Raw genomic sequence first — 20792 nt, 5'->3', positions numbered from 1 at the left:
TGAACATTTTCAGGTCAAAATTCAATCCTGCACTCTCCTGCCCCCACTTTACAAATCATATCCCACTTCTTGCATTTGCATGTAGAACTCGTCAAAATTTCGCACTCATATAACTTTACTTCCTTAAATCCTAAAATATGAAAATATTACTGGCATTTTGATGAACGAACATACCATTTCATGTGAGGTTGTTACCAAATTTGGTGATATGTACATCAACGCTTTACAGTTGTACATAACATATTGTCTTTGTGCTCATGAAATAGAAAAAATGTAGTGTTTCTTCTTCTTTTTTTATGATTATCGACATGATGACGCAATGTTTTATTGAGTTGTCATTTTTGAGTTGCCACTTTGAAATCCCCTATTTTGACTAGGTTTAGATAAAATGTGAAAGAGCATACCACAGCAATATATGTCTGGGCACACAGCATTCCCGATCTCTGTTCCATGTGGAGCTTATGAATGTGCCTTAAAATAATTGCATTTTCATGGTTTTGTTTTTTTCCCCGAGGAAAAAAGGCCTACAACTATATCGATATTCACTGGGTAAATGTGTGTAATGCTATTGGCTCTTTCCGTTTACCCCCCTCCCCGGCCATTACCAACACAAACTTACTCACTGACTGGCCTTTGGGAAAGTTGAAGATGGCGCTGAGTAATTATTTCATCAACATCTGATGGAACTATAAAATTTATCTCCTAATTTTCCCATCAACAAATGTGATTTTGGTGGAGAATCATAAGACATGGTGGATTTAAGAAGGAGGGTGATTTTCTTTTTTCAAGTGAAAAAAAAAGTAGCACACTCAGGAATCAAAGTATATTTACAAAATATCTAATAACAAATTAACCACCAACAAAAGAAGCACACAAAAAAAAAAACCTGAAAGAAGTTTCTAATGCATAGCTGAGCCGACAACAAAATTTCAATGTTGTCTTGCTTTACATAAATAGCTCAATTACAGCATGGAAAGGTTTGTCAACCAATTGACATGAGGCTGAGAGGTCTGTAAAACTATAACCATTTCCTCTTAAACAGCTGACGCTTTCATTTGCAAACTTCTTAGAATATGTAAGTACAATTAATACACGCTGAATAATGAACTTTTTGTGCAATTTCACTTCAGAAATTGACATTTTCCAATTTACAGAGGAAGTGTACATTAACTAATACATGTACAGCAATAAAAATGACTACAAAGGACTTAAACGCTCCCCTGTAATGCTGAGCACCATCTCTAGTACTCTCACAAAAACAATACAATGTGTACCTTTAGCGATTTCAGGAGCTGCAATTTTACATTTTATAAATGATATGATACAAACAATGGTGTATGGACTTCGATCTGTATCGTTGAAGTGTCAAAGATTAAGTCTTGGCTGGCAACATGCTGCTTGCTGTGGACAACTTTTAAGGGACTGCAAGTTACAATCTAAAAAAAACTAACAATTACAAATAAAAATATATAATATTACCACAATATGTACTGACAGAATTGTTCTCATTTAACATACAAACTTCACATTCTGTCAGCCTTCTTGTGTTCTGATGAGAAGAATCGTGTATACATTTCAAAAACAGATCTTGAATTCTTATAGATGTTGAAAATAAATTGAAATCATTATTTGCAAGAACCAAGGTCTTTATTCTGTCGCAAGTCTAGTGATTTTTTTTTTTTTGACAGAGCTGCAAAATGCATACCAGCATGCTACTCAACTGCAGTATGAAAGCACCAAGCTATATCTACACAAATGCTAGTGTACAGAAGTGACGTTTGCCTTTCGTGTGGTGATGACTCCATCCTGTCTCCTTTTGAACACATCCTCCTCACTTCTTCAGAGAAAAATATATAAAATACTTTGGTTTTTTCTTTCCATAGAACACGACAGACAATGTAGGATGATGTACTAATACTGGCAAAGAACAGAGCATGCCTCTACTCTAACAATAAATAGTTTGAAAAATTTCTCTGAATAAAAGAGCATCGACGATATGATCATCAGCTTTTTAAAGATAAATATATACAGCTACATATATTAGACTTTTTTTCCTATTCGTACAGTCATGTCATATACTTCACTAAAGAGTCAGTCCAAAGCTGCGACATCACACAACAAACATGTACACACCTAGCTTCTTTCTTCAGCAGGTTCAATTAATGAGTGATGCAATAATTCCTTCCTTTTCACATGTGGTGTCCACGGGTACAGCATTTTTCTAAGTAGACCATTTCTCTTGCACTGCTTCCAAAGTTATGGTTCTCTGTAAAAGTGCTGAGTTATGAGGAAAATAAGACATAGGACCCTGTTTGTGATCACACTGACATAAAGTGTCATACATTCAGCATCGATAGGTTGCATTTTCCATACTTTCAGAGAACTATGCATGGGATGAACAGGGCAGTGTGAACCTGCAAAGTTGTCGGTGGTAATATGTACAGCAAGATGACTATATGTTCTTGCAATATGTATACCATGGCTGCCTACAGCATTAACTGTGATTACTCTACATTCTGAGTATTTTGATCTTACAATAAGGGTTATCCATTAGAGCACTCTAAATCACCTTTTATGTTTCAAATATGATGCTGCCTCAGTTTTGGTATAATCTTTAATATCTATTTATATATTTATCACACTCCTTGTTTTAGTATAAAACAGACGCTCCTTCTTCAAACACGCCATTCGCGTCTCTACCTATACTGTCCACTCTGTTCCTGCTGTAAAATGTCTCTCACAATAAGTGTGTTACATTATTTTAGATAAAATGCAAAGTTCTGATTTCAAGAGAAATATGAATATGTGACAGCAGTATATCATAAATTTGTATTACAGTTTGCAGTTGATATAGATATAAATATTTGAGGCGAGAGTTGAATTGACACCTTACATACTCTGTATGAGAGAGACCACAGCATTGTGATGTTACACGCAACTCCCTGTATATTATATGTTCCCTTAGACACTAACACATCCTGGTCAACTTCAACTGAATCTTGCCTCAATCAGCTCCATTCTCTCCTGCTTGACTCTTTACAGTGAGTAGAGATCCATCTTGGACAGATCAAGCCTCTTGATGAGAAATAGTTACAATAGTCACCTCAAATACAATCAAATGCCCGGCCACTCTCATCACAAAATCCTTTTCCTCTAAAATTGTAAAACAAAGAGGCAACACTTTTGCCAGTCAAAATTTTTCTTATCATTCTGGCTTCATTTTGAGCTGTTTTTACAAATTTTCTCTTGCACGATATTGCAGCAACAAATTCATGTCGACACATTTTCTTCCACATCAAAAGAATCTACTTCTAACAACTGTCCACTTTTTTTCTATGTACACAAAGCAAGCGATCAAGACTTTTTGGGTGGGTGAATTGAATAGTTATTTCAAAGTGCTCATAAATAAATAAAAAAAAGAAACAACAAAACTTCCACCTGGAATGAATCATTAATAATCTTTGAAGCGTCACCATGTTACAGCATAGCTTGTAGTCATGACATTTTTTCAGACTACAAAATCCAAGAAGAAACCCACACAAACAGGGACTGACATGGTAGTACACACAACCTCCATTACATTTCTACCCAGCACAGGGGTTGAAAATAAGGATGAAGTAGGAAAGGAAAGAGTCCAAACCATTTGGCCCATTTGGGATGGAAGTAATTATGTACATGATTTTTGTGATGGATTCTTCATTTTACCCTCTTCTTTTCATTTCTTCTTTTTTTTTTAGTTTTACTTCGTTGTTAATTCGAGTATTTGAAGAATGTTGAAACAATGTGGTCGTTGCAGGACTGCAGCAATTGTTGGATCGTCAAGAAGAGTGTTCGCTTTTGTGGCAGCCATCTTATCTCTGAGCGACGTAGAGCGATGTGGCCTGGCTTGGGTCTGCACCAGCAGGGAACAGAACTAGAAGACAAGAAAGAGAGAGAGAGTGAGATCCAAAATGACGGGAAAAATACTGGCATAATCGGAATTTCAGAAAAGATCTGACCACAATGGTGGCTTATCAGGATCTTTAGATTATCAGTCCTTCGCTGAGATTCATACATTTTTCTTTCTTTCTTTCTTTCTTTTTTTACTGTTAACTCTCCAGATAAATTGTGCTCCCCAAAACAAAGAATGAGTCCAAACACTTTTGAACATGTGACCAATTCATTTTGTTCTATGGTACATTTAAGTTTATGTTCCATTAACATTTCAAGAAAGACTGTTGTGAGAGAAACTAGCATAGGAACTTGAGTAATGATCATAAAAAAAGTCATTCCCCTTCAAGCAAATGAATGCATGAATGGTATAGGCAATTTTCCAGTGCAATGACCTGTCAAGTACAAGGCATTAAGAATGATTTGTGAAGAAACATTACTACATCCTACTGTTAGCATGCGCAGACAAAATGGAGGACTATCAAAAGAAGCAAACCTACAAACATGAAAATATTTCATTTGAATTAGGTTTAAGAGAGGAGACAAACTGAGACAATTAAAAATGACTTTGTATACAATAGTGTAGTCCAAATTTCTGATGACAATACTCAAGGGTCAGTTTACCTTTCAAGATATAGTTTGCTCAGCAAGTCAGGCACTTCTTTGCTGTCTTTCGTCAATTGCTTTCAAGACTGAAAATTGCAAAGAAAAGAGAACAAAAGTTGAACAACAGTCACCACCAATATTACAGAAGTAACAAAATGAAAAACTGAAAAACAAAGGCAATAAACTGTCTATCAAAACTAGCTATATGAGATACAATCCCACTCCCTTTAAAGGGGCATTCCAGACGATTTTCATAATTTCACATCATATAGTACGTAAATGGACAGCTCCATGTATAGATTTGTGGAATTTATAGTGGTCTTTTAGCAGAGAAACAATACTCTGAAAAATCTTAAACAAATTACAATGAACAGTGTTGATGACATAGGAGCCTCACATATTTCAGAAATGTAGCAGTGTAATTCCACTTTAATACCACTTGCTTAACAAGTTCACCTGTTTAGAATGTATGCATGCCATCTTCTTTTGTTCTGCTTCCTTGAGCCCCAACTCATGCATTCTTATGGTGAGGCTTCCATTTCATCATCCTTGTTCATTACACTTTGTTGTAAATTTTGGAAACATCCTTATTCCTCAACCCAATCACTATAAATTCTAAAACTCTGCACTTGGTATAACTAATTTATAGTTGTGTAATTGTAAAAGTCTGAAAATCATCCGGAGGTCTCTTTTAATAGATATCAAATGCATTCAGATATTCATCCAGTGTTACAAGGTGACCAGCACCACAACACAGCCCACAGGCTTTGCCATTAAAAATGGGCGATTCCCATCAGTCCGGATCTTAAAAAGTACTTTTTTCTTTTCTTCATCATGGACGTGTTGAGTTAACAGTTCTCTTGCAACTAGAACACCTGATGCTCTGAATAATTCATGGCATCCACTTTTTACTACCATCTAAAGTATGAGCTTTTGCCGATGCTACGAAGGTGTTATACAGCCACTTGAGAGAGAGAGAGAGAGAGAGAGAGAGAGAGCGAGCACGCGAGAGACTCTCCGAAGGAAAGTGAAGCTTTATACTGTGTAACCAGACAGATACAGAAGGTGACATTCGTTTAAAACAGCATGATGCTCTCTTAGTCCAAAGCGTAATAATCAAACTTGAAATAAAAAAAAAAAAAAAATTGGTAAACAAGCCATATCAACATCACTCATCACAATATACCACTTCTTGCGTATGTCCACTAAAACATATCCAGCATTCACTTTTGCACTACATAATCTTATTTGTTTGGTTGTCTGTTGGTTTGGCAGCTGGTGTTTGTTTGTTGTTGCTGTTTTTTGTTTGTTTTTTTTTTAGGGGGGGGGGGGTGTAGGAAAGGTGAACCATGGAGGAGGTGTTATAAATGGAAAAGGGTTAATCTACCCAATTCATCAATTACTGTTAAACCTCTTGTTACAGTTCTATTGTAAGGCCGCCACCTCTTACTCTTGGCAACTTGGCGACAAGACATTTGTCCTCAGTCTCAAAAGGGCAGAAATTTACAACAATACATGACAGGCCAAAGTTTGGGCAAGGCTCGGCTCAGCATGCTGGTGAACTTTGAAATCCACTGTCTGACAGTAATCTTCAGCTACCACTGAATATGCTATCATACATGCAGTTTCCGTAACTGGATTAAAGATCTTTTTTTAGTTTGGTCATTCATTTATTGAATTTTCTCTCTTCAGTTCATTATATATATATATGCAATGCTTTCATTTACAGGAATATTTGGAAGAAAATGTATAACATTCACATGATGTTTCATCCTGCTCTAGCGGCAAGAACAATATGCCCTTGAAATGCTTTTGTGATATTATTCCATGCAAGCAGTAATCGGCTATCAAGAGTTCTAACTGAATGGTGATGGCTGAGTTTTTAGCATGGCTCATGTAGAATGCAAATGCCTAACTTGTGAACAAAGTCTAGATAAAGCCAATAATCTGATTGAGTTGCAAATATGGGTCTCTCTGAGAAACATTTCACTACTTACTTTTTGTGATTATCCTCAAGGTATCCAGATCTGGTGGGGTGTCTTTGTGGTATGGTATTCTCGTCGTCAGATACTAGATATGGGAAAACAGACATAAAGGCGAAAAAGAAAGAAAGAATGATAACTGGTAATGCTTGGTGTACTGCACCACACACTAAAAAAATAACAGTCTTTGCTATCCTTCAGGAGGAAAGTTAGCAAGGTCCATTTTTGTAGATAACTCGAGGTATGAACAAACTTTTCATCTGAACGTATTAGTCCATCTTTAATGGTTTTGTGATGACATAATAATGATCAAGCCTAATCTTATGATTTATAATTTCCTAAAATATAGACTAATATCATTTTTTTTTTTAAATAATTGGCACCACTATAGTGAGTATAAGTTCCAACCCAACATCCGCGACATGACTTGAGGACTCACATTTGATCATTATGTACGAATTCACCTTACATGAAAATTCCTTTTTGTGTTTCTCCTCCTTCTTTCATTAAGGTAGAGTCAAGAGGCTCATCAATATGCATTTTGCTTTAGTTTTGATTTACTGTGTATCCCTTCACTTTTGTACATTTTCAAAGTGAGTCACACCTAGTCAATAAAAGAAAGCATGTTCAGTCTTGATTCTCATACATATGACTCTAAATGCAGGAGTGAACAACCCTGGAATATGATAATACAACCACTGCCGAAGGCCGATGCGACAATCTAAACGAAAAGAAAATTCTCGTGAGCAGAGCCGCGCTGCAGACGCACATCCAGACCCGCCGGGTATCCATCATGTAATCAATGCACAGCATGTGGAGTGTCCCGAATGCACGGCAACCCTTTTTGGAAAGCCGCCGAGTATCTAACTGTGTTCACCTGAAGAGGGTGGTATTTGGTATCAGCCCACCTAAATGCATTAGTGGAGCACATCCGGCCTTCCAGTTAGGGGTAATGGGCAAAGAGACTGCACTGCATGTGATTGATGGAATATCCATGAGCCCTAAGGCCATTTCCAAGGACAGGAAACTTGACAAATATCTCGTTTAGGGTTCAAATAAGATATTGTGTTATATCACATTACACGACTACAACTGATATGTAGTGAGTCTGGTAATTTAATTCCAGGGCCAAGCATATTAGAGAGTTACACTTGATTCTGGGTTTATTCAAGGCATGGGAACAATTCTTTCTTCTTCTTTTTTTACCAATTTGCATCAATCACGTGATCTGCAATTCCTTACAACACAAGGCCCACATGGTCAACAATTCCCCCTTAAAGCAAATTAATGAGGAACATTACAGCTTAGATGATAAGAAATAAAGACACTGAAGCTTGTACTCATGTCAGTTATTTTTACAAATAGTTTTTGAAAAAAAAAAGTCCAGACAATCAAACACAGTTTCTCTTTTAGCAGATTTACACACATCTAGGTCCTGAACTTTCCTAATCATGCGATGTCAAAAGTTCAAGGGTCAATGAATTCTGGATGAGCTCACCATTCCTGGCTCCACACCATTCTTGAGCTTCAGTTTATTGCTGAGTAGAGAAAGGGGTTGCTGCTTTGTCTTCTGCTTGCCGCCAGCGTTGTTGCCCGTTCCGCCCCGACCTTTGACCTTGTTCTGTACGCTGAGCAGTGCAGAGATGAATGTGTTCTTGGTCTCTTTCTCGTAGTCCAGGTCCTCTCTGAGGGCCAGCTGTTGGACCAGGACTTCTGAGTATTCCTTGACAGTTTGGTCTAGCTCCTCAAGCAGTTCATTCAGTTGTGCGAGACTCATATTCTTCAGTTCTGAAATGATAAGAGAAAGTGGGGAAACTAAGTCCTTGTTCTACAGAAAAAAAAAACAGATGAGGGGATTTCTATTGCATATTGACTCATTGTAACAGAAATTAGAAAAGCACTTGCGGAGCACAGACCTCCGCCAAGCAGTTCATTTCCACCCATATTGTGATTTCCACCCTATATCATAGTCCTACATTCCCACTGCATAAAAAAAAAATAATAATAATAGTCATCATCATAATATGGTGTACAAAAGAGTGATGGTGATGGTAGGTATATGATCTGGCTTTTTATTGTTATACACATAGGTCTACGTATGCTGAAAATGGCCCCATTTTCCAATGACACAGAATTCTTCAAAAAGTTCACCAAAAAAATTCCTGGATCCAAACAGTGATTTGTATCACTACCAAATTTTAATCATCTGTTCCTTGCATCATTATCAACTTTTCCTGACAATTTCATCCTAATCCATTCATAATGTTTTGAATTATCTTGCAAAACAGACACACAGACAAACAAACCAACACCTGAAAAACATAACCTCCTTGGTTTTTGGCATAAGGAACAGAGTTTAAGTGCAGAGTCAGCACCCCTGCAGACCAAGACCTGCCAATTCTCATGATGTATCATTAGCAGGGCAGTAGCAAAACACCAAAAACTTGCATCATCACCATGGAAACTGCATCCAATGTGTGAAATGACTGTACGACAGACAGAGAGATGCTCTCACTCAACAGTAAAGCCCAACAAAATAACCTTCTTTTTTTTTTGTAGCTGCTCACACAAAGTGATGGACAAACAGTCACTGCACTCAGGGTGTAGCTGCATCTTCAATCAATCGATGACAGTGGCCACATCAGCCATCCATCTCTGCCACAGGCAGTGCAACTTTCGCACCTGACTCACGACCAGGGAGACGGCTTTGCCTACGAATCAATGCAAGCTGCGGGAGCAAAATTCAGCCGTGGGAGAAATGCTCCAAAAAAAGCCGGAGAGGCCCAGCCAGTAAACACGTAACAGGGTCTGACCGTCTCAAACTGAATTTCCAATGAAACCTGTTGAACGAGAAAATATTGCCTCATTCGGTTGAGATGTCTCTCTATCTATTGAATGCAGAAAATGTCTTTTCAATTCCAATCACTTTGCAGCAGAATGAAAGACCCTACACTGAAAGTATTATCATGACCAATGACAGAAATCTTTGTATGAATGATGAATCTATATGATGAAGAACAATCTTAAGTACCTCCAAATCCCCTTCCTCTGCATGCTGATAAGTCACCAAATAGGAGGAAGCACTAAAGTTGTCTAGCAGTCAGAGTGGAACACAATAGAAAGACCTTCTTTTTAATCAAAATCAAAATTCCCTAGTTACTGCATGGTAGGTTCCATCTTCACTTCTCTAAACATGGCCTTATTCTTGCTTCCCTTCAGTGTTCACCTCGAATGTCTTGCAATTTATCAGTACAATTCAATATGTGTAACTTTCTACCGCCATGAGCAGGGCATCATCATGATATTGTTCAGATCTGACCGATACATTGCACAGACGCATGCTATCCTCTCTCGCTACGCCCCTCCCTGTCATACCCCCACCTTGGCTTGAACACAGCCATGCAGCGCTCTTCACTGACGGCATGCACCCACACGCTGTGATAAACTTTTCAACTCGCATGTTATCTGCGTCACTTGAAGAGTGCCCCACTTAATTCGTTTCTTTGGCCATGTGTCTCTTAAGACCAGATCAATTACACTAACAAAGAGCAAGTATCCAGCAGGTCTTGGATTGTTTATTGGTGAAAGGTACCTCCCAGCTGTATTTCTACAGAAGGCACTCAGAGCCTAAATATGAGAGAAAGAGAAAAGAGGAGAGCCGAGAGAGACAGCTATGACGCTAAAGAGGGCCAACCACCTCACAGCGCGGATGCAAAGGATGCTGACACGAGATTCGTTCACATTTAAAAGTTAAGCTCAGGTCCAAAGCTCTCGTGAATGCACTTCAAATGTAAGAGGAATGAGGCTGGCAACATGTGGCTAGTCGTGTCTCAAAATGCCAATTTGAAGTTGGGCATCATGATAGCAAACATCTTACAAAGCTCCATTGCTTTGTTAGTCGAACTCCCAATAGCTTACTTAGCAGGGAATACAATTAAATCAAGTTTGTATGCAGATACTCCAATACACACTATCAGTGATCTTATAAGTCACAATTCTATTTTTGATTATAGGGAAAGTCATTCAAAAAACAAGAGTTGCAGTGAAAATAAGTACATATGTGTCCTGTGTATCAGCTTCCCATGCACTGTTTTAAAATGCAGCTAAAAATGCACTGCCTACACAAATTGTTCCCAGCAGCTGCTGACACCAGTATGAACAGGACCACTCATTATGCATTTTACCACGACGAAATCAACATGACGTTTTCCTCTTTTTCTTTGTAGTGTGCTAACAAGCAGCATGTTCTAGATTCTCTGGCTATGTGGATTCACTGAGATTCCCTCCAATCTTGCATAATGCTTGAACAAGGCACCACAGGCTTTGAACCACCTGCAATCTAAAACCAGAAAGCTTAGCAGCGGAAGAAACAAACATCAGTTGCATTTGAAAAAACACATCCTCTATGTTTATATCATGAGAAGAAGAGGAGCTCTGGTTCTCATTTGTTGTGTGTACCTCTTTGGAATCCTCCTGCGAACGAGGGACTTCATTAGGATGGATTCCAAGGTCTTTCTATTCTTTCTGCGTCCGTGGCATTTGCTTTTGACGGCCTTGTTGCTCACTCCGCTGAGGGGACAGCGGAGGTTCCTCTTTGCCCAATGTACACAAACCTTGGCCTCCTGTATCGATTGCACTCCCTAGCTACGGCGACGACGGCGGACTCGGCAGATCCCTCTAATTCTGCAGGCTGGAAATCGCAATCTGCATGCATTTTGGTGGGGGCCTAAAGCTCTCTCACACGGAGATGAATGTTCAGCTAAAAACTTTGACACTGAAAAATCACGGTGGCAGAAATTGCTCACATATCAATCAACACAGTAAGCCGTCCCTATAGATGTTGAAAATCCACAATTCAATTTGCACAAAGAACCCAATGGCATCATGACATTGAGTGAAATAGGTCTGTCGATCATAAAGCAGCAATGGGCTCCACTGCAGATTCCATTTTGACTGATTGCTGTGGAGGGAGATTAAAGCCAAAACACAGTTCCCACATGCTTGCAGAACTGCCAATTATTGCTCCAAAATGTACTTAGTATGCATAAGAAATGTGTAAAATCATGCTGTAACAACACAATTCCAGTTCGGTAAAGACAAGAATGCAAAATATTAGTCAAAAAGGTTAACCTGAAAGTCCACAATCTAAGTGCATTCCGATCAAGGTAACTACGTAATTTTTCATGATGGATTATCAATAATGGACAATCGGGCCAAAGTAATATCCATCGATCTTCGGCATTAGAATGAATTGCATGCAGCTTGTTGGAAAATGCGATTGTAAAGGGCATGATTGATCATCACATAACATTCCGCCTCCCAAAGTGCTGAACAGGAGGGCTTATTTGGAATAAAAGTTGTATACTACAATCAAAATTATTCTGCACTTATGATCTCAAAATACTCCAAAACAACTCATCATCCTGGCAAATCGCATCAGCCAGCTAAGTTTCATGGTAGGCCCATTTGATGTCCCGGTATTGCAAGCAAATTCTAAATGGTGGAAGATGAATTTTGAGCCCTTCTGAGAACTACGTTTTGGCTTTAACACCTTTAACAAAGCAAGTAAAGCAAGAGAACCTTTCAGAACAAAGTAAATGCTCATGCTTGGTGGTACAATGTAAAACGACTTATAATCTAGTTTATTTCAGGCGTCATATCTATGTCAAAATTTTGTCGTTTCTCCAGGCATCAAGATCCATTTATCTGTACTTTGTAATGTGCCTATGGCTTTCATGTATCCTCTTATCATACACTGTATTTGCTAGCTTGCATGCTTATGAATTGTTGCCTGTAGTGCAGCATCTTATGCTAAGCTCAGACAACAATGAGGAAGACATTAGCTTTATGATGCTTACATCCTGTCAATATTCATATAAACCCGCGTGTGCTACGCAAATGACTTGTCTGCTGCGTACCAACCATTAGGCAATCAATCTATCTATTTATCTATCAATCAATGAGCACTGCTACCACCTGAACAGACGTGGGTGCATTAGAGCTTTTTCCTTGATGGATCCCCTCTCCCAGAATTGACAACAATCAGCAGAGCATTAGCTCTACCGGTTTCATGAGGGGAAAATTTCTTGATCAGGGAAATTTCCCCTAGGTCTCAAATCTTCTAGATTAGGGTTCGGTAATGGCTTCAATGAAGATGAAAAATTTAGCGATTTATCTGCTCAGAGAGAGAGGGAAGGAGGTACGCAGAAAACCAATCCTCTGAAGAATAAGACTAAAACATTCATAAAATGGGGCGGATTGGGGTGGATCAGTAACATTCACACCACTAATTAAACTTTATGGTCAAATTTCATTTGTGTTTGATCCAAGTTCATCACGAATGTGGAATCCCTCGCATAAAGAAAAATAGAATGTTTCATCTTCTAGTCCTGACATTGCTATCTATTCATCTATTTGCAAGTCTGATTTTAAAGGGTAACTATATCCAAGGAGCTTCAAACACAGGCTTCTTACTATATCTAATTCTAAGGGTGAATTAAATCATAGCAAACTTTTCTGGGTAGAAACATAGTTCTGAATACCATGTTTTGTGGTTTAAATTTTGTTACAAACAGTAGTTGTGACTACAAACTGGGTTTTGAAACATGATTTTGAAATGCACTGTGAAGGTGTGATTGAAAACTGTGTTTCACAAGGAAACAAGGTTTTAAAAATCTTACAAATGGAATCATGACTTGAAACATGGTTTATATGGCATCATAGTTGCGCATGCCCTGTTTGACCAAGAATCTAATTACCAAGGGACCAGCCGCGCATGATGAGATGCACAATGGCACAGTATGAGCAAGCCAGAAACACGCTCGGGACAGACTGTTATAAATGCTCTTCTGTCAGATCATGTTTCAAAACCATGTTTCAAAATCATGTTTCAAAACCTTGTGTCAAAACTATGTGTCAAAACCATGTGTCAAAACCATGTGTCAAAACCATGTGTCAAAACCATGTGTCAAAACCATGTTTCAAAATCATGTTTCAAAATCATGTTTCAAAACCATGTTCAAAACCATGTTTCATAACTGTTTCATAACTGTTTCAAACCTGTGTTTCAAAATCATGTTTCAAAACCATGTTTCAAAACTATGTTTCAAAATTGTGTTTCAAAACCATGTGTCAAAACTATGTTGCAAAACTACGTTTCAAAACAGTTTTTCAAAATCATGTTTCAAAACCAGGTTTCAACACCAGGTTTCAAAATCGTGTTTCAAAACCATGTGTCAAAACTATGTTTCAAAACTATGTTTCAAAACGGTATTTCCAAATTATGTTTCCAAACCATGTTTCCAAACCATATTCCTAAACCATCTTCCAAAACTATGCTTCAAAACCATGTTTCAAACCCATGTTTGTCGGTATGCATAGTCTTATAAATGCAGCCCATAAGTTGTGTGAAGTGATTGTCTGTGCTATCCCACTCAGGGTTTATCAGCAGTCATGGTGTCAAGGAGGACAAAACTAGGACAGGCGATGAGGACAGTGCCTCAGCAAAGGAAGAGAGTTTTGGAGAGGAGTGACTCATTCTCCGAGTTAGGGACAAGAATCCTGTTCTTCTCAGATTCCTATGGGATGAGGATTCACTGGCGCTGCATCAGGGTGGGGGCAGGAAGAGCGGAATGATTGGGAGGCACACGTTTGGGGTGTAGAAATACTGGTGTGCTAAAGACAAAAAAAAAAGGTGGAAAGGCAATAGACACTGAAAAACAACTGAAAAAGGATGGAATACACAAGAAGTAGAGATGTTGGTGGGAAGTATTGTGAAAAAGATAAATGAGAGAGAGAGAGAATAATGATATTAACATTTCAGATACAACTTTAATTGTGCTTCAAGTCTTGATTTTGTACTATTTTTCTATTTTTTAAACTTTTCTTAACAACAAGATGTGTCTGGTTGATATTCATTATTAACTTCATCATTACAATGGGTGAAAGGTCGTCACTGTATACCAAAGTCTTTGCAAGCTTTGCTAACCAGTTCCACAATGAGAGTGAGCCTATTAAAGTATTAAAGTACAGGCAAGCTTTTCCTATGACCATTAGTCACAATCACACAGAAAAACAGCGGGATAACAATCGCCATCCAAGTACTGACATTCTTTTTTTTTGCGCTCATTCAGACGGACAGAAATATCCTGCTTATTGCCGTCTGCAGTGACTTGTTGACCAAACTGAGCATGCTTGAAATCTACCAATGACCCTATAGTCTAGCGGATATAGGGCACATATAGGGTGAATCATGCACATTATGGTAAAAGCACCATATTTGGTACACATGTATATGATGCCAATACAAGTCATTTCTGATATGGAAGCCACTCTGATTCTGCCTGTGGCGGCCGTGGCGGCCATTTTTCAAAATGGCCGCCATGTGATATAGCAATGCTGTGTATTTTGGAAACTATAAGTCCGATTGTCGTGATTCTTGTACCAAAGTATAGGTTTTGAGGGTCAAGGATTCCAATAAAATGATTTTTGAGAGAATAAAACCATGGCAACCTACTTATTGGCGGCCATTTTGAAAAAAATATGGCCACCATGCTAGATATAACATATCCTTAAAACGTATGGACAAAGAGTCATGACTCTGATACCAACTTATATGTTTTTGGCGTCAAGGACTCCGAAAAATTCAACTGCACGTGAATATGAATCGTTTCATACTACGTTTTGGCGGCCATTTTAATAAATATGGCTGCCATACAACGGATAATGGATATTGTATATCTTCGAACTCAATGAATATATAATCACGATTCAAGCGTAAAAGTATAGATTTGGGGTGAAGGTTTTCAATATAATGATGTTTTAGCAAAGTGAATAGGTTTATCACATCCTTTGTTTTGGCGGCCATTTAATAAATATGGCCTCACTCCAGTTAAACATGGCTGCCGCTCTGCATTCTATTCATATATCTTTAAAACCAAAGGATGCATCTTCATGATTCTGGTACAAAAGTATGTTTTTGAGTTTCAATTATTTAACTGGATACATCTTTTCGTGTATACAACCATCACATCCTATGTTTTGGCTGCCATTTTAAAATATGGCCACCGCAATATATACTATACTGTACGTCTTTGAAATTAATTGGGGTCAATGATTTCAAACAAGCATTTGTTGATGAATAGAACTAACACATTTCGTTTTCATGTCCATTTTGATAAATATGACTGCCGCTCTACATAGAGTATGCACACACACACACACACATTATATACAGTGTGGCCTAGAATTAACGGAAACGTGAGTTTTCGCAAATATCTGCACATTTGCATTACTTTGATGCAAAAATGAATGACATAGAGTTGTAGAGAATTTATCTAGAAGAAGAATGACACCAAAATCATCCGATTTGGTTGAGTAGTTTTCATTCTACAGATTTTTTTTTTTTAAAGACGGGTCGAGCGTAAATTTCTTAGCTCAATTCAACAAATTTCAGCATCGAACAAAAGCCACTTGGGAGACTAACAAAGAATTGAGGCCGCACGTCACAATGTTGAATGCTTGAATAGGATTATTGTCGAAAATTGACCTTCAATTGTTGGGTAGTCTCCGTTGCTGAGCTTTGACAAAATAAAGTAAGAAATTAATGATTAACAAAAACATGTCTAGAAAGAAAAGTACTCAACCAAATTAGACAATTTCGTTTTGGTTTTGGAAAAATATTCGTTTCCATTTTCTGAGGGGCCACCCCGTATGTATTATATATACACCCTCACTTGCCATATGCAGGGCTCCACACTAGCATTTATTTTTGGTGGCCCGATCGTGCCACCAAAATCATTGATTTTTATTTTCTGGTGGCCCGAAAGTAAAATCTGGTGGCCCGAAAAAGATTCAAGAAAAACATAAGAAAAACTAAATCGGTCCTACTAAACAGAAAAATGAATATTAAGTATTACTGAAGTGATACAGGTACCCTTGTCTAAAATAAATGAATAGAAAATTCAATCATCTTACCTTTATTCTGAGTTCTTAGATTTTGCAAATAGGCTTATAGATTATTATAAAAGTTGATGCCTATTTAGGTGGTCAAAACTTACGTTTGAAATGAGAAAGTGGGTGCATTTGCAGACATTCGTAAACATCCGACATTTGTTTTAGCATTGTAAAGAGCCGAAAGTTACCGTTATTCATTTCTGATTTCCGAATGGCAAAGCAAACATTCGACATTAACCAGCATCTTCCGGAGCTGAATGTTATCCTTATTCATTTCCGAACGTAAAATCAAATATCTGACATTAATTTTAGCACCATACGGAGGTGAATCTTACCGTTATTCATTTCCAAAAGAATATAAGCAACCTCCAACATTTATTTTAGTATCATATGGAGTCAAGTATTACCGTTATTCATTTCCAAACTTAAAAGCAAACATCTGACATTTATTTTAGCATCTTACAGAGCCGATTGTTACCGCTGTACATTTCCAAAAGTAAAGGCAAACATCAGACTTCATTTCTGAAATTTGGGTGGCCCGATGTGCGTTTTTGGTGGCTCCGGGCCACCGTTAGTATCGAGCCCTGCCATATGTATTGTCCCATTGACAATCGTTCACCTATTATTGGTAAATGAACCTCCTATGTCGTTGCGGCGTTTAGTTCTTTATTGTTCATTGATTGTTGTTGATTGACCATACCTCTATCACATTCACTATTCAAGTAGGTATTGAACATCACATAAGTACAATTGCATACGTGGAATACTAAAGATAATTACGTTGAATATCAAAGGTAGAATAAAATGGTGAGAATGGAATAGAAGACTCCCCCCCCCCCCCCCCCCAATTTTGGATGCATAGACAGGAAAGTACAATTAGTGTACTGTCATAGTTTCCAGCCACAAATACATGATTAGTATTGCAGTCTTATAAGACCTACTGATTTCTAAAGTTTGTTTTCAGTTCTTGTTCATTATTTCATAGTATGACCTTGTCAAAACTGTTACACAAAATTATAAGGAATCATATGAAGGAATCGAATTAGCTCTGACAATCCGAAACAATTATTGTTCCTGATCATCCATTGCTAAGCGGTGATGAACGTGAATGCATATATAGATGCAGGTGCGCTTTAGAGAACGTCTTCAGTATTTCTACTGGTGCTGGTAAGTAAGATCGATTAACTGAATATCTTATTCTGCAGTTTTATCTTCCAATAATTATGAACCTAAAAGTTTGTATTTCTTTGAGGTTTTCCTTAAATTCATAAATTAGCATAATTTTTCTTGTAGTTTATATTTTGCTAGTAGACTCATGTGGAGCTGCAAATGACAATTAGATGTAAACCTATAAAGATGTATTGTATAATACCTATTATATTTGCCGGAGAGATAATGAACTACAACATCTTACCGCCTTAGGGGTTCCGCTCCGAATTGGATAAGGTTTACTCCCTAGCCTTTGATTAACCAAAAAAAAAACTGCCCGCAAGGAAGCGGGAGACTCGTGGAGGGCGGGGACGTCTTTCTACCCGTACAGGACCAGAAGGACCTGCCCACTGCCACTATTGACTTTATCGTTTGATGTATAAGATTCAGTGTATTTATAAGTATCAGAACAGCCTGGTCAATCATGGATTTTATAGACATACATATAGTGTGTTTATATTTGATGTAAGTGACCCAAGAAGTTTTAGAAGTTTTCTCACACTTAGTGTCATTTTTCCAAAGAAAATAGATGTACTAATCGGTTGGAAATTATGATTTTCATTCCATAGTCCAGGGACCAGAGAAAGCGAGAGTCTATATTTCTAGAAAATATATAATATTGATTAATATGTACTTCAGACATGAAATTGTGAAGATCATGTTTTTCACATACACTGTACACACAGAAATCCTATAAAGGAAGTTGAGCATATTTTCCAAAATGCTTACAAAGTTAACTATGCCCAGATGTCCCACATTAGCACACTAAAAATGAGTGAACAAGTAATTGTTGACCCCTAAAACAAACGTTTACACCAGAATCAATCCACAATGGGCGTCCCGCTTTTATAACACTCGTACGCTATTTATTAAATGGCCGCCAAAACAAAGGATTTGATGAACCTATTCAATTTGCTAAAACATCATTATATTGAAAACCTTCACCCAAAAACTATACTTTTACACTTGAATCGTGATTATATATCTTTTGAGTTCGAAGATATACAATATTCATCATCTGTTGTATGGCAGCCATATTTATTAAAATGGCCGCCAAAACGTAGGATGAAACGATTCATATTCACTTACAGTTGAATTTATCAGAATCCTTGACCCAAAAACATATAAGTTGGTATACCAGAGTCATGTACGTTTTAAGGATATGTTATATCTAGCATGGTGGCCATATTTTTTTCAAAATGGCCGCCAATAAGTAGGTTGCCATGGTTTTATCCTCTCAAAAAATATTTTATTGGAATCCTTGACCCTCAAAACCTATACTTTGGTACAAGAATCACGACAATCGGACTTATAGTTTCCAAAATACACAGCATTGCTATATCACATGGCGGCCATTTTGAAAAATGGCAGCCACGGCCGCCAAAGGGAGAATCAGAGTGGCTTCCATATCAGAAATGACTTGTATTGGCATCATGTACATGTGTACCAAATATGGTGCTTTTACCATTAAGTGCATGATTTTTTCTATATCCGCTGGACTACTATGCCCTCATGTCATGTGCAGTTCAATTATGCATGTTTTAAATTATGGGATAAAAAATCTCAAGATTCTTGCGGTGCAAATTATCATGCTATTTCTAAAATTATTGCAATAATTCAAAAATGACCACACGGTTTATTGGGATTGGGATCATACTATTTAGTGGGATTTTCATGTCCATGATGACAAATGACAATAATTTCTAGATTTCTACCCTGCAAATTCGTGTCAGTGTGAATCCCACTAATGACTGCATGTCTCTCTCTCTCTCTCTCTATCTCTCTCTCTCTCTCTCTCTCTCGCTCTCTGTCTCATGCATACATACTGGAGCACTGAGCCAAAAAAAAAAATCTAGGCACACTCAAATCTTCAGAAGTAACCATTTGTTTTGTTGTTCCTGTTTTCCCAGCAAAAGAAAAACAAGAGACTGTCAAACTAACAAGCAAACTGCATCTTGCTCAAGTGACGAAGGTTTGCACTTGGGAACTGGCACGTCCTTGAAATCCTTGACCTTCAGGGCAGGGATGGCACTCGTCCTATGCTACTGCGCTGTCTATGCCTCTGGAGGCTTTTAACTCTGCGCATCCCTTTAGGCATAAGTACCCTACATTTCCCTTGTATTATTACATCCTAATGCATCGATCAATTAAGATGAAAGGAGCAATCTTTCATGTAGATTTGATTTACATATAAAATTGTCACAAAACTTTATGGTTAGTGCTCACAGATAAGCACAATCCAAAACAATGGCTGTTTGTGCAATATAAACTTTTCCATCTCTGTTCTTATGTTTACCAAGTCTGACATTCACTAAGTAATCAATTACTGTTCCTTCAAATTTCTTGTAAACATTTCAAATTCCTCCTCTTGTGTTTTACCTGCCAGTTTATACACAATCTCCCCTCACTGAATCGACTTGTATTAGATTACCATTCCTGTACACCTTCTGTCGCTCTTCTTTCTTTCTTTCTTTCTTTTAAAAAAAAAAAAAAAAAAATCAGAGTTGATATGTATTTCCCTCAATCCTTTTTCTCCCTCTTTTCAATCCATCCCTTTATTTGGCTGACTTCACTGCCCAGGCCAACAAATTATTCCATGACCTTGATTTCTGTTTAGGAACAACCCGTCTTCAAATCACCCACCTAGAGTTCATACACAGGCAGCAATAGTGGCATTCACACTGACACGACTTAGTGTGATCCTTGCATCACGATACATACAATTCTAGATCTTGCCAGGGTGGACTTAAAGATTTCACTACACAGTGCGATCAGCATCGAAATCTTTTCCTAAGAAATCTTGTGATTATTTTTGGAATTATCACAATTATCTGAGAAACAACATGATAATTTGCACCGCGTCGAGTGCTGAACACTGGAGCAAGTCATCTCAAGATTTTTTTTTATCCCATCCCTCAAAACACAAATCACAAAAGTGCACCAACACAAAGGCATATCCAGTCATCATTTCAGTAGATTTCAGACATGTACAGCTTGGTCGATAAGTTGTGATTGGCAATTACCACCTGGGATATTTTTGTCTATCTGCACAGGTACAGGTATTTGATCATAATTGACATCCCACTATTCTGTCTGTGCGAATAACACTAA

The 20792-nt window shown here is 37.8% G+C and overlaps 1 protein-coding gene across 1 annotated transcript in view; it reads right to left on the bottom strand.

The window, feature by feature from the left end:
• Positions 1–4575: 4575 nt before the first annotated feature.
• Positions 4576–20792, bottom strand: part of LOC139719489 (fasciculation and elongation protein zeta-2-like) — an 89847-nt gene continuing 73630 nt past the window's right edge. Inside the window, exons 5-7 of the mRNA XM_071630907.1 lie at positions 8017–8306; positions 6534–6606; positions 4576–4622 (exon numbers count right to left, since the gene is read on the bottom strand). Coding sequence (XP_071487008.1) covers positions 4582–4622; positions 6534–6606; positions 8017–8306 — 404 coding nt within the window. The 3' untranslated portion in view covers positions 4576–4581. The remainder of the gene's footprint in view (positions 4623–6533; positions 6607–8016; positions 8307–20792) is intronic.

Source organism: Diadema antillarum, unplaced genomic scaffold (assembly GCF_040938485.1).
Source record: "Diadema antillarum isolate AM-2024a unplaced genomic scaffold, OU_Dant_1.0 scf00000111, whole genome shotgun sequence".
NCBI classification, from domain to species: Eukaryota; Metazoa; Echinodermata; class Echinoidea; order Diadematoida; family Diadematidae; genus Diadema; species Diadema antillarum.
The sequence above is the reverse complement of the archived record's forward strand: the minus strand, read 5'-3'. Positions and strand labels throughout refer to the sequence as shown.